This window comes from Temnothorax nylanderi, unplaced genomic scaffold (genome assembly GCF_030848795.1).
Source record: "Temnothorax nylanderi isolate EJ_2023f unplaced genomic scaffold, tnyl_v1.0 TNYL_tig0125_pilon, whole genome shotgun sequence".
In the NCBI taxonomy this organism is placed as follows: domain Eukaryota; kingdom Metazoa; phylum Arthropoda; class Insecta; order Hymenoptera; family Formicidae; genus Temnothorax; species Temnothorax nylanderi.
The window spans coordinates 228075-242304 of NW_027249187.1; the positions used below are offsets into that span (position 1 = coordinate 228075).

At 30.3% G+C, this 14230-nt stretch overlaps 1 protein-coding gene across 2 annotated transcripts; it reads right to left on the reverse strand.

Annotated features, from left to right (window-relative positions):
- Positions 1–6894: 6894 nt before the first annotated feature.
- Positions 6895–13309, reverse strand: LOC139776675 (estradiol 17-beta-dehydrogenase 11-like). 2 transcript variants are annotated; one of them, XM_071713530.1, is made up of 8 exons: positions 13233–13309; positions 10338–10481; positions 9813–9955; positions 9255–9432; positions 8711–8840; positions 8431–8557; positions 8185–8310; positions 6895–7160 (listed from the first exon to the last, which is right to left on the reverse strand). In XM_071713530.1, the coding sequence occupies exons 2-8, from the start codon at positions 10473–10475 to the stop codon at positions 7094–7096; spliced, it is 909 nt and encodes a 302-aa protein (XP_071569631.1). In that variant the 5' UTR covers positions 10476–10481; positions 13233–13309; the 3' UTR covers positions 6895–7093. The 2 variants fall into 2 exon arrangements, with proteins under 2 accessions (XP_071569631.1, XP_071569630.1); XM_071713529.1 differs by lacking the exon at positions 13233–13309 and adding an exon at positions 13052–13208.
- Between the last annotated feature and the right edge of the window lie 921 nt (positions 13310–14230).

Sequence of the window (14230 nt, forward strand, 5' to 3'; positions counted from 1 at the left end):
GTTGGTATGATAATTTATATTCTAAAATGACAAATATTTATTGCTAACAAATCAAATCTCTTAGTGAGCAGATATTACCAATGACAAAATATAATACTCTTGTCTCGTATTCAGTAAACTGATGTATGCAAGAGGAAAGAAATTTTGAATCTAGAAATTGTGAGTGTAAATTTAAATTATATAATTAAATTTACAATTTTATTTAATTTAATGAATAACAATAATTATTGATGATTAAGTTATTTCGCTAAAGTGATGTGGACCATTATAATATAAAGGAATATTCGCGATTTAAGGGTCGGCAGGAGTGACGGTCGAACTCCGGTGCACTTTATGTACTAAGTGCACTTTAAACTGCACTTCAACTGCAATATTCGTAATATTTGTTTTCGGAAAATTTATTTTGATTCTTTTTCCAAAATCGGGCTCTGTAGCGGGTTGCGGCTGATCTTACTGATTAAAACGAGCATAAGTTTAATGAGATTCGTTAATCAATTTGGCTAAAATTTGGGAAAAACGATTCGTAGCCGTGAACTACGAATCGTTTTTCCCAAATTTTAGCCAAATTGATTAATGAATCTCATTAAACTTATGCTCTTTTTAATCAGTAAGATCAGCCGCAACCCGCTACAGAGCCGGATTTTGGAAAAAGGATCAAAATAAATTTTCCGAAAATAAATATTACGAATATTGCAGTTAAAAAGTGCAGTTAAAGACAGAAGTCTCCACCGTGCCTCCTACCGACCCTTAAATTATAAGAAATCTATCTTCATATAGCCATCACGTGGAGAATCACGTGGAGCAAGGTCAGCTACGAAGGTTTACAAACTGTTTAGCATAGTCCCGAAAACATACCGGCATATAAGGCTATATATATATTAATTATATTATAACGGTCTTATATATATATATATTTCTCTTATTATTATTCACTTTTAATTGTAAGATGGATAAGTGAGAAATAATTATAAACACATAGGCATAAAATTTATATCATTATATTGTATAATTGTATATAAAATTGTTATTGGTTACATATTTTTATTTCACTAATAATAGATATATTGCATAAAGAAATATTTTTATGGAATCTATCGATAAATGACAATAAAGTCGATATTATGTTTTCTAATAATGTACGACGTTTTAAATTTCTTATCCCGTATCATTGTTATTAACGAAATTTCCTGCACATATGTATGAAAGTCATTCGAATCACTTTTACAATATTGTTTCTTGATATCTTTTATCAGAACTTATAATTAATAAATATAATCTCAATTTATTTATTTTAGTACTTACTATAATTCTTGTTCAAATTAATTTTGAATCAACTGTTTCTCATGTATAATAAATTAGAAGCGACGTCACATAATCTTCAGATTATTTAGATCAATATAACAATATATAAAGGCGCTCGATAGTTTTTTTTAAAGATGTTAAAATAGTTCATATACAAAGTATAATAAACATAGATTAATATTAACATACGACTTAATTAGTTATTTAATGATAATGATTTTTTAAATAAATAATGAAAGGTACATTATCTATGAACAACTGTAAAATGTAATATAATCTTTTGTTTAAAATAGCATTATACGGAAATAACAGGATAGGAAAATGTTGAAATATGCGTCCAACCAGTCTTCGGACTGAAAACATGATGATATGGAAATAAATAAAAGCGTTGGTTACATCATTTGACGATCCATCAATTTTATTGCAATTCAATTTCTAGAGATACTTTTTGTAGCGATTCTTTATGCAGAATATAAAAATTATAGATCAATAAAAAAAATACATTTTTTTTAAGTAATACGCATTTCTCTGTATATTTGAGAGGCCACAGAATTATATTACTAATCCTTTGCCTAGTCGATCAATCGCTGAATTGGATATTTATAAAGACTTCGCCAACAAGATGATATTTCCCGGTAAAAAATTTTTCATATAAAAACATATAGAGGAAAGTCCCCTATTATGAGACAGGATCCTAATATGAGATATGTTAAGCTAAAAGGCCCTATATAGGCCCCATCTGTTGATCCCACCATGAAAAAACTCCGCCATCTCATATTAGGATCCTATCTTATAATAGGGGAGAGGAGAGAGACTTTCCTCTAAATATATATAATTATATATAAAATATGTCCATATATATGTTTTTTTTTCTCTGCTTGTATAATCTTTTTAATTATTTTTAGATTCTTCTTTTTATTATTTTTCCTGTATATACGAACACAGATTATACAAGAGAAAAATAACATGTAGACATATTTCATACATAATTGTACATATTTATATATGTTTTTATATAAAACATTTTGTACCGGGTTTTGAACGTGATCAAATTGTAAAAAAAAACATTTACAATTAATATTACGGAAAATTTCTGCATATGGTGTTGCAGTACATGGAAGAACAATATTATTTTATGATTGTTATTATGGTTGCCTCGGAAGGTAATCTGCGAAAATTTCAAAGTCTTTAGGATTACAAATCAATTTTAGAAGAAATGTCATTTACGGTCCAATTGCTGCATGGATCTTGGTAGCCTAATAATATTTGTGTATTTAGTACATATAATATACACCGTAAATGTCATTTCTTGAAAATTGCGATTTGTATATCATAATTTGTACGTCTTGTTTCTCTTAATATTCTTTAGGATTATCTCGTGTGTGAAAAAAACAGATTAAAATTTAATATTTTCAAACTACGAATAGTAGAACAATAAGTGTATTATCTATAAAAGACAAATTATACAACCATCTTTTCGAAAGATATTATATATGCTAATTTTTACAACTAAAAGTATAATTCTTACATCTTACACCGAAAATTCTTACAACTAAAAGCATACAATCCATAAATGATGATTTATTAATTTTTATTGCAAGTTTCTTTTTAGGCATTTGTTCATGTGATATATTGTTCTTAAGGACACCCGCGTTTTATATTTCAGAAATCTTATAGGCCGGTATTCATAATCGGTTCTTATATTTAAGACCGTCTTAAGTACGATCTTAAGATGTTATGAACCAATCACAGAGCCGTATTAGCATCTTAAGACATTACTTAAGACGGTCTTGAAATAAGATCTGACTATGAATACCGGTCTTAGTCTAATACGCCCGAAGATTGACTAACAGTTTAACGAAAAATATTCTTTGTTCCTTTGTTAATATCTTAAAAAATTCATTTGTTGCAAATTTTTAAAAGAACGTACGTGTAACTTCTTTTCATCGTTTAATGATAGATTTATTAATCGACGACATTATTCTTGCTGCACCTCCCGATTTACTGCAGCATACGTTAGATGTTTTTAACTCATTTCACCCTAGGCTGCAGTTCACCATAGAAGTTGGGGTAAATGATACGCTCAATTTTTTGGAGATCACTATGATATTAAATAATAATAGATTAACTTTTGATTGGTACCACAAACCAACCTTTTCTGGGAGGTACTTGAGTTTCTTGTCGCAGCATCCGAGCTGCCAAAAAAGAGGGACGGTTATAGGCTTAATCGACAGAGTATTTTGGCTGTCTCACCCGTCTTTTCACGCAAAAAATTTTGGACTGGTCATTGAAATTTTACTTAACAATTGTTACCCGTTGCGATTCATTTTCGGAATATTACGTGATCGTCTCAAATTTTTGTTTCACATAGACTCTAATGCTAATGATACACGAAATGAGGACGAAGTTGTTCCTTTTTACACTATTCCTTACATTCCTACGATTACTGAACAATTTAAGAACATAACAAGGGATCTGAAAGTGAGATTATCGTATAATAGCTTAAACAAAATGCGAACTTTCATAAAAGCTCATAAGGATAGTCTCCCACGATCTAAACAAAGTAACGTAGTATACAAAATTAATTGTAATGATTGCGACGCTTCTTATGTAGGCCAAACGAGCAGACAATTACATACAAGAATTAAGGAACACCAGAACCATATAAATTGAAATACATCAAATCATTCTGTTATAACAGACCAGATTAGATTAGCATTAAATCATAATTTCGATTGGGACAATGTGGAAATTCTAGATAATGAATCGTATTTTTATAAACGCTTAATTTCTGAGATGCTGTGCATTAAGAGACCGGAAAATGGGCTGAATTTGCAGACGGACACGGAAGGGTTACCGGATACGTATTTGAACGTTATTGATAGGTTATCAAAAATTTAGAGTCACCCGTTGCGTATGTTTATCCTCACCATTAACTCATGTACACAGCGCTTTTATTATGTTAATCTTCTGAATTTTACCAACGCTCACTCATTCACGACATGTCAGAGTGACAAGCACATTTCAACTCTGCGACTTACCGTTCTGTAATGCTCCGTAAGTAAGAAATTGTAATTGTAATTTTAATACTGACACATTGCGTTTTTTACCATATTGCGACTCCGTTTTCACGGTTTAGAAAGGACAATCGAATCTTTCCTTTCTACCTGGTCTTCCAACCTGGGAGTTAAACGTCGAAGATGCGATCGTTTGCGAGCATGTGTATACCGGCATATCCTGATGGACTACCGAACATCCGTATGACTTTAATATTATCTTTTGACTGCGCCTTTTTACTGACTTATTCATTTTATCGTCATTGACTGTATTTTATTGTTGAAATTTATGTATTATCATTTACACGCTGAAGATGACACAAAAAAAGTGTCGAAACGTCCGATTTTGTTAACTAATATATTTTATTATTGACTATTATTTGTTTGCACATTACTTACCGCGCGTGGCTCCGATTGCCTCTTTCACTCCCCTTTGATTTGATTTATTCAGGAGAGCCTATATTTTTTTTTTAATAATATTAAACATTTGTCAAACGAATTTTCTTAAATTACATTCGGCGTTAAATATGTTAATTCGCTAAAAGTTAATGCAAATATTGTGTTATTGTCACGTTCATAGACGTGATTGCTGCCTCGGTGACAGGGCCTTATCGCTATCCCTCGCGTCAGGTGGACGCGAATGCGTGGTTTGTACTGATGGAGAGTCGTAACAATCTTTATCGTAGAGAGTTATTTCTCGTCGGTTTCTATAGGACCATTTGCGGCGCCTAGTTCGGTGCCCCGTTGAATCTAAAGGTTTTTGTTGCAAGGCCGAAATTAATTTCGAGTTTTCTTGACGGTTTCCGGAAGCGGTGGTTTCGGCAATAAGTTAACGACGATAACTACGTAATTTTTAAAGTAAAATAACGAAATTGATTGAATAGCATATTCTGAGAGAAGAGCCTTTAATCTTCTTATTAAAAAAATATTCTTCCATTAATTAATATTAAAGTTACTTTGACGCTAAAAAAATTTAGCAGATTGAATATGGATAGTTACTGTTTATAAACAAATTTGAATTATACTAAAGAAATTAAAAGCTTAAGTTTTTGGTCGTTTCATATGACTCCTTTAAGAAAAAAGTGGTTACAAATGGATATATTTTTTTTATTTAACCTTTAGTTTCTTTTAAAAAACTTTTTCAGGCACTGGACATTCCAAAATCTTAATTAATTTTTTAATCTTTTAGGTTATTTAATATATCTTCAAGTTGTTCAACATAATAAAATACTTATGCAATGTATGATATGACGTAAGAAATTTTTATATAACTTATTCAGTTGCTAAAATTTTATGACAAAAAGATTTATATTCATTGAAACAAACAATTACCATTGTGACGAACGTATAATTAAAAATGTGCGAGCACTTAATAAATTCGAGACGAATCGATTGGGTACCCTGATATCAGTAAGATTTTGACAGTTCTAATTATCTAAATGTTAGACTCAATATTTAGATAATTCTACTTAATTACTTGATTACAATTGATTAAATATCACAGAAAAGTTAGAAACACGAGTTTTATGTCTGTCATTAAATATTGAACTATGAAATTAATTGAAATCTCACTGTTATCGGTTCGATTCATCTCGAAGAGTCGGTACCCGAGAACTTTTGTACTCGCACATATAATAAACTACATTATAGACATATGTATTTTATTTCTAAATATAATTTTGTAACCACTCTTCGGTAGGAATTGTTCTATCCATGTTTTTTGTAATAAAAAAATGTATACTTTCTTAATAATGGAAGAATATATTTTCGCGCTCGAATTTTGATCTTGTAAGAAATTTTGATGAATATTGATTAAATTATCGTGAAAATATTCGGGAGTTGCATAATACTTGCATTATCCAAATGTTTGGCAAGAGGTGATAGTCGTTAACTCACTGCCGAAATGACCGCTATCGGGAGCAGTGTGGAAGATCCGAAATTTGTTTCCTTTTGCAGCGGGGTCTTTGGTGTTCAAACGGGTTATTTAACTTTCCTTCGCGGATTGATCCCGTGGAACACGACAGAAGCAGAGTACAGCTCGCTCTCCACTATATGTGGATCGTTCTTCTCTGTATCGGATATTACCCGGCGTGCCACTCGGCTTTTTTATAATGTTGTATATGTTGTAAAATAAATTGTAAGAGAAATAAAATATATGATAAAAATGTAAAAAAAAACATATTTATATAAATAAAAGAGGACCGCCGATCGGAATCGGCGGGAGTGGTGGTGGGCCTCTATAGGTTGATCTGTTTCTATCGGATGTAATCAGATAAAAACAGGTCACATATATCAGAAAACATTTAAAGATTTTGAATTAAAAATTTTAATTTATATATATGTATAAAGGATTTAAGGGGTTAATAGTGTAATAGTGAAATAATATTAAATTAAAGCTAAATAGCGCGCGTCTGTGATTGTGATATCTATATCCATGGTCGAAAATGACGTTTTTTCATGTGACGATTGTAAGTAATAGTTGCAGCGATTTATAATCATTGCCATTCGGGTCGATTAAAAGAGTCTTTATTGCTAATTAGGTTAAATATAATTAATTTTTTATTTCATTGTTTTTAGCTAAATAAGAATTATATATTTTATTTTATTTATGTAAACTCTGCAACATTTTATGTATATATGTTATAAAACATTTCAATATATTAACATTAACATTAACATTAATAATACGAGTGAAAGGAAAATTATCAACTATAAGATTCTTATATGTACTAAAGTTAGCTTGGTTCAACGCTAGAGTCGATGAAATTTGTTATACTAATTTGCGCATTTTCGGGCAAAATCCTGAAATTAAAAATATATTTTATTATATTATATTTACTTATCTATACTTGTATACTAATGTAAAATAATGAGAATTGCATAATCGACATTATGTTCTGACTTATTTTTTGTACTCTTGTACAATATATTATATATTGTACAATCGATAAATAAATAAAAAGGGCAAAGAGCCGTAACAAGATCTTATTGTTAGTGTCGTAATCTTTAATTAAGTCAAATAATTGACAAATTTAAGAAACGTTTTGCCCTGACATTAGGCTATCCTCAGCAATGCAATAAATTAAATTATACCTGAAACAGAATCGCCCTAGGGCGATGGAACGGCAGATAAATTCGGAAATAAGCCGACGCGCTCCACAGACGTGCTTCTGTTTACTTACTCCACGAGCAGCCCCCCACATAAATTAAATTAATTACATCAATAAATAAAACTTAAGTCGCAGAACAAGCATTATTTTTGGTCGGAAACGCATATGTTTTAAAAGTAAAAAGTCAAGAAGAAATGTATAATGAATAATGTCGAGACGTATAAAGCTGAAATAAGATGTTTTTATTTTAGTTTATGCAAAAAGTATATGATAATGCATGCTTGTTCTGCGACTTTAAGTTTTATTTATTCGTGTAATTAATTTAATTTATTACGTCGAGGATTTGGTCTAATGTCAGGCCGAAACGTTTCTTAAATTTGTCGACTATTTATCTTAATTAAAGATTACGACACTAAGATTTTGTTGTGGCTCTGTGCTCTTTTTATTTATTTATTGATTTTGAATCATTTTATAGATAGTATGTATCAAATATTTTAAATTATATATATATATCACATTTTAAGTGCATTATTCATTGTAGAGTTCTTACACGTTTTATCGTGTGTAAATTAAAAACACACCTGAAGTGAATTTAATTTACACACGATAAAGTGTGTAAAAGTGTCTACAATAAATAACGCACTTAAAATGTGTAAAAATGACACATTTGTTTTTGTAGTGTACACATATGTATATGAATATTGCAATTTAGTTACCTAACAAATGTCACGAGAGATAACCAAAATGATGGAACAGATTTTTTTCTTATATTTTGTCGTTGCGCTTTAATTATTTGTGCAGCTGTATCTTTCGGTGAACTTGGTTGTAAGAATGCTTCTAACCTAGGAGCAAGATTAAATAGAAATGTTGAGTATCAGTCTTAATAATCGAGTTTATCATATTTGCGTGTGTGATTGCATTTATCTGTTTGTATTATTATATTAATTTCACTATAAACCTACATCTTATTTATTTTTGGGTTTGTGCAAAGTCCCGTATCCACCATGTAAGGATAGATGGTAGTGCATTTAATTTGGGATTTTTCCTTACTTGTCACTCGTAATTCATTATCAATGGCATCCATTAAACCTGAATAGTAGAATCTACATAAACTTGAACCACTTAAATATTTATGAAGTTAAATCAGTTACTTCTAGTAAATTCTGAGTATACATTATACACACACATATAAAGAATCGAGTATAAACAGAATCGTCAGGATAACACAAGACACAAGTTTACCTTGGACTGCATGCTTTGAAGCGGAATAAGGAATTAAGTTGGGAATTCCTGCGATGCCTGCTATTGATGAGAGTGCAACGACGTGACCATAATTTTTTTCTATCATAATTGGTAAAAATGCCTGTAACATCTGAAAAAAATCGCGTAATAGTTTGTGAGAGCGCGTAATATCATGTGCGTAACAGCCCAAGGAGAACAACAAGTCAAGTTGATGTCATTGTGAAAAAGTCAGAGTTTAATCACTGATCATTTCTATTTACTACTCCAAACGGAGCTGTGTTTCAAGTCTGACAAATTTAGTCGGCGCGCAGTCAAGATTGGAAGATATGTAAAATAGAAATAAAAATAAAACTTTTGCGCATTATTTACCGTGCCTGGTTCTTAGTTAGCCCGTTTTCTATATTCGTAATAATTTCTAATTATTAAAAAATTTTAATTATCAAATAATTATTCCACAGAAATATAAAACAATTAAAATAGCACTATTTATTTACAAGAGCAGAAAGGCAACTTAATATTTATATAATAGTCGATTTTAACTTACCCAAAAGTGGGCTAGCACATTAATGTTGAAGATTTGTTCGATTTCATCGGCTGTATAATCTAGAAAAGCACGACATGGCATTATACCAGCATTGTTAACTAAAATTGAGACATCGCCGACTTCTTCCTTCACTTTTTTAGCTAATGCAAAAATCTCTTCTCTTTTAGTTACATCACATCTATAAAATGGTAAAATCTTAATTAAGGTCGATTATTGTACTATAAATATTATAATGACATTTCTTACTCTCTAAATTTCTTGGCGTGGAAACTCGGCCGAAAGAGTGAGATTTCAGTCTGAGTTTCGGCCAAGAAATTTAGAGAGTATACCCATATATTTTACTATAGTAATAAGAGAAAGAGAAAGAGAGACGTAGAACAATTTACGATGTGACCTTTGCGTTGCCTAACAGAAGAATTTTAATAATAATTGGAATATTTGTGCAATAGAACGAATTTATCTACTTTTTGCTAAATAAAAGAAACTGACTGTTGTATGTCAAAGTAATAATTAAAATTCCTGTGGTCGATATAAGAAACTAATATAAGAGTAACATACCGATAAGCGTATGCATTTTTTCCAATTTGGTTGGCCGTTTCCTCGTTTGTATGTTTATTTATATCTAAGCATACCACTTTCGCCCCCAAAGACGCATATTGAATCGCCAACTCCTTTCCTATACCGTGACCTGCACCTGTTATCTTGTAAATGTAAAGAAATATAATATAAAAACACATTATTATTGTGAAAACTTATTCGCTCTTCGTAAAGTGTATTATTATATCATTATTTAATATATCATCAAATATTAATCTTTAATATTACATTATATTTATATTTTAATATTACATTATATTTTAACATTGTCTTAACATTAAATAAACATTATATATTTATTTTAATCAACACATATTTGTTACTAATTAAAATCAAAAGTTTTCCATTATTTCTCATTGTTTCACATATAAATATATATGTGTGTGTATATAATTACGATAAATATATAAATAGATAAACAATCTTTTTACTGAAATATATTTATTTAAAAAAATTTTTTTTAAATTAAAAAAATTCAATACGTACCAAAACAATTTCACCAGCCACTTCCTTTTCATGTAATCCGAAGCAATGGTGGTATACGCTTTGGCATATGTAGTAAAAAATTTGCAACGTAAGCCATAATAGGTTTACACAAATTTGTACGATCTTGATCATTCCCATTATAAACTGAAAAATTATTAATTTTCTTATATGAATATCGCGCAAGTATTAACTACTTACATATACTTACAGATAATAAATAAATTAAAATTAAAGCTGTAAATTTTAAAAAGTGAAAAAAGACTCATTGAAAGGACAAAATATTTTACATTGTCTTGAAGAAAGCTGATGTTTCGGAATATATTTCATTTGGAATATATAATTTTGTTATTTGTAAGTGAAAAAGGTAAAATTCTACGCGTTGTTAAGTGTACTCGTGCGTTCGCGTAAATGAGTCACGGTGCGTTTCGCTCCGCGCGTACTTGGCGCGAGACACTACGGTGTCTCTTGATCATAGAATACGTGATATTGATGATAACAAATATTTTAAGAATTTGCTGTGTCAATACTTAACAGATGACCTCAGCGGTTCAGATGTGTTATTGATACATTGTGTGAGGTACATTGTGTCGATATGTACATTAAATTCTTAAAATATAGTTTTAAACGTGTGTTAACGTAATAACATTTATTTTACAAAACTAATTGACTTATTTTTCGCAACATATCCTATATTCCATATTTTTCATATCTTATATCTTTTATATTCTAAAAATTTGTGTTAGTATTATTAAATTGATTATCAATTTAATTATGTAATTGTACTATTTTAGTTTGAGTTTAAGATTTCGTTTCAAGACGGATAGTAACGGCGCGTGGTTTGTTAAGGCGAAGAAAGGCACATAAACTCATGCGAATAATATTATTAGGTACAAAAAATCTAGCCCGACCGTATAAGGCATATTTCTATCTATTTGTGGTATTCACAGATCGGTCGAGTTCATCTATATTGTTTATTTTGCAACTTCCGGCTTCAAAATGCGGATAGAATACTTTTTTGTTTAGCTGTAAAAATTTTTACAGAATATTATATTAATAGTCATTTATATTAGCATTCATACCTATATAGTATAAGTACAAATAGATTGACGTGACGCATAAGTAACATAGTACATAACGTGAAATCGATTTTCTTTCTAACAGATATTTGCAAGAACAGCAAAGAAAACTTAGAAAACGTAAAATTTAAGTGGAGTTTAGCAATATTTTTTTCTTATGTTAATTTTATAATATATTAATATTTAAGATATATAATCCAGTTTTTTTTATATTTGCAAATCATAAAAAATATAATTTTTGTATTAATCAATTTTCAGTACAAGGTTTTCCAATATTTTTGTATTTTAAATATACAAACATTTTATATTTTAAATATGTATAAGTTGATAATTAGGAAGTTGCTGAAAATAAATAGCTCTTGTTTTATAATAATAAATTGATGAAAGAATGTAATAAAGTAAGCAACACTATAAAAAAAAACATACTATTATTCCCTGGTAGAATAGTATACAGTAAAAAAAATATACACAAATATTATAACAATTTATAAATATATACACGAAACTTGTAGAGAAATAAATAAACATAAGAAGAAATGTAAAGTAGATTGGTCGCATGATTCAATGGCATACGTCCAGATATTATCAGCACAAGGAATTCCATGAAAGATATTTCCGGAATTCCATTTATCCGGAATTCTTCGAAGGCACAATTTATAGTTATTGCCAAATATAATGTTATAGAAAATGTAATAATTTTCAAAAGTATTTTGATAACTGAGCAAGTTCAGATAATCGTCATTTCGAAAACAAATTTATATTACTAATTGCAAGCTATAAAATTAGCTAAATTGTTGGTTCTTTTTTATAATATTTATTTTTACAAGTTCGTGTATGTATATTTTATACTACTCTTTTTTAGATATATTAATAGAAATAACAGATATAAGTAGACTTGACCGATATGTGAATGATACAAGTAGACAGAAATATATAAGCCTTATACGGTTGGACTGGATCTCTTTTATGCCTAATAATAATAATATTATTCACGTGAATTTATGTACATATTTCTTCGCCTTAGCAAGTAACGCACGGTTACTATCGCCACTATTATCGGCCTTGAAACGCAATCTTAAACTAAAGCTAGAATAATACAATTATGTAATTAAATTAATAATCAATTTAGTAATACCGATATTACTACAAATCGTTAATTACTACAAATTTTCGTTAAAGCAGAGCACACACACACGTGTGTATGCCCTGCTTTATAGAAGTTGTGATTTTCGTTAAAGCAGGGCACACACATACATAATGTGGTGGAGGAGGGTTGCAGGGGGGCACAGCCCTCCCGCTCACACGCATATACTGTTCTCATTTCGCTAACTTTATTTGTTAATAACTTTTTAATAAAAAGCGACCCCCGACTAAAATCATTTGCATGTTACTCGGGAGGGTGTCCTTGACAATATATGTCAAATTCAAGGTCATCGGAAGTGGGTCCCCTTATAACGCCATGTTTACCGAAATAACAAATTTCTGCATTTTATTTTATCCATTCTCTCATTATAACACTCCAAGAAATAACAGCTGTTTGATTTCACTTTCCGACTTAACGACTTTCCAACAATTGTCTCACTTGTTAAATATATAAATGTATAAATATATTTCTGGAAATGTGAGTGTAAGACTGACCATTTTACGAAGAAAAATTGTCCGAACGAGCTAATGTTTGAGCCTTTTGTGATCACGACACTTCAACTATGCCTTTCTATACTGTTGCGTATGAAACTGTATTATAAGTAGGACATGTTTCCTCGTATCAACGAAAGCGAGAACTGACGAACACGCCTACGAACACGTCGACTATACCTGCCTGATTACAAACATTCACGACGATCGATCGGCTGGTTAACGGCTGTCCTTTATGGTAGGGGAGAGTTGGATATTACCGAGCCCCTCAAGAATTGAAGCGTATATCTAAGCTTAGAAATGTTTCAAAAAAACAAAATGTGCAGTTTTAGATAGGTAATTTATTTGGCTATCCATATATAATAGTAATAATCTTCTCAAAGTTAAACACAAACTAAAATATTAACAATTATCCAAAAAATGAGAAAACGCGGTATTACCGAACTGGTCTGATAATATCGTGCCTATAAAAATTACTCTGGCTTCAGCCAGTGACATGAAGTAGAACACAATAACAAAATGTTTTTTTTATATTTATGCATTAATATCGTCTAGTAGGTACCTACATATAAAAATAAGTGAATGTATTAACAAATAACGATCATTATAAATTCAAATCAAAACTTAAGCAACGATCTTTTCTGTAAGCACCTTACATTGTAAACTAAACAGTAACTCTTAACACACAGTTATCGTTATACCTATTGTCTATGAATTACAAAAAAAACTTGAAAATCTTATCAGTCTCCAAAATTCAATCAGTCTCAAAATTTCAACTTTAGGCGCGAAATTATCAAACTCAATCATTTCACTTTACAACCTTAAAATATATAGAAAAGAAACGCGTGTTTCTAAAATCATTTTGCAACCTAATTTTATAGTGTTTTAGCCTATCAAATGCGTCAAATTTAATTCTGTAATGTAAATATTATATTACTCACCTCTTATCGAAACTACCAGCAAAATTACAGTGAATAAGCAGAAAATCTTGCAGAGCGCAGTGTCTTCACATGGACGGCCGGAACGAACTGACAGCGCATTCGCGGGGGGTATTCCGTGTTAGTCTATGATATTAAGATCATTGTAGGCGCGTAATACAAATAGTTATTGAGTTAAACAGTGGCGCGGAATTGTCAACCGCGCGGTAATATCCAACTCTCCCCTACGTTTATTACATTTTAA

What these genes read in the sequence shown, in the direction of transcription:
- LOC139776675 (XM_071713529.1), bottom strand. An exon ending in AACCCAAAAATAAATAAGAT is followed by an intron (nt 8,311 to 8,430) that starts GTAGGTTTATAG and finishes TCTTGCTCCTAG; the next exon opens with GTTAGAAGCATTCTTACAAC. An exon ending in TCTCTCGTGACATTTGTTAG is followed by an intron (nt 7,161 to 8,184) that starts GTAACTAAATTG and finishes TTTTAATTTCAG; the next exon opens with GATTTTGCCCGAAAATGCGC.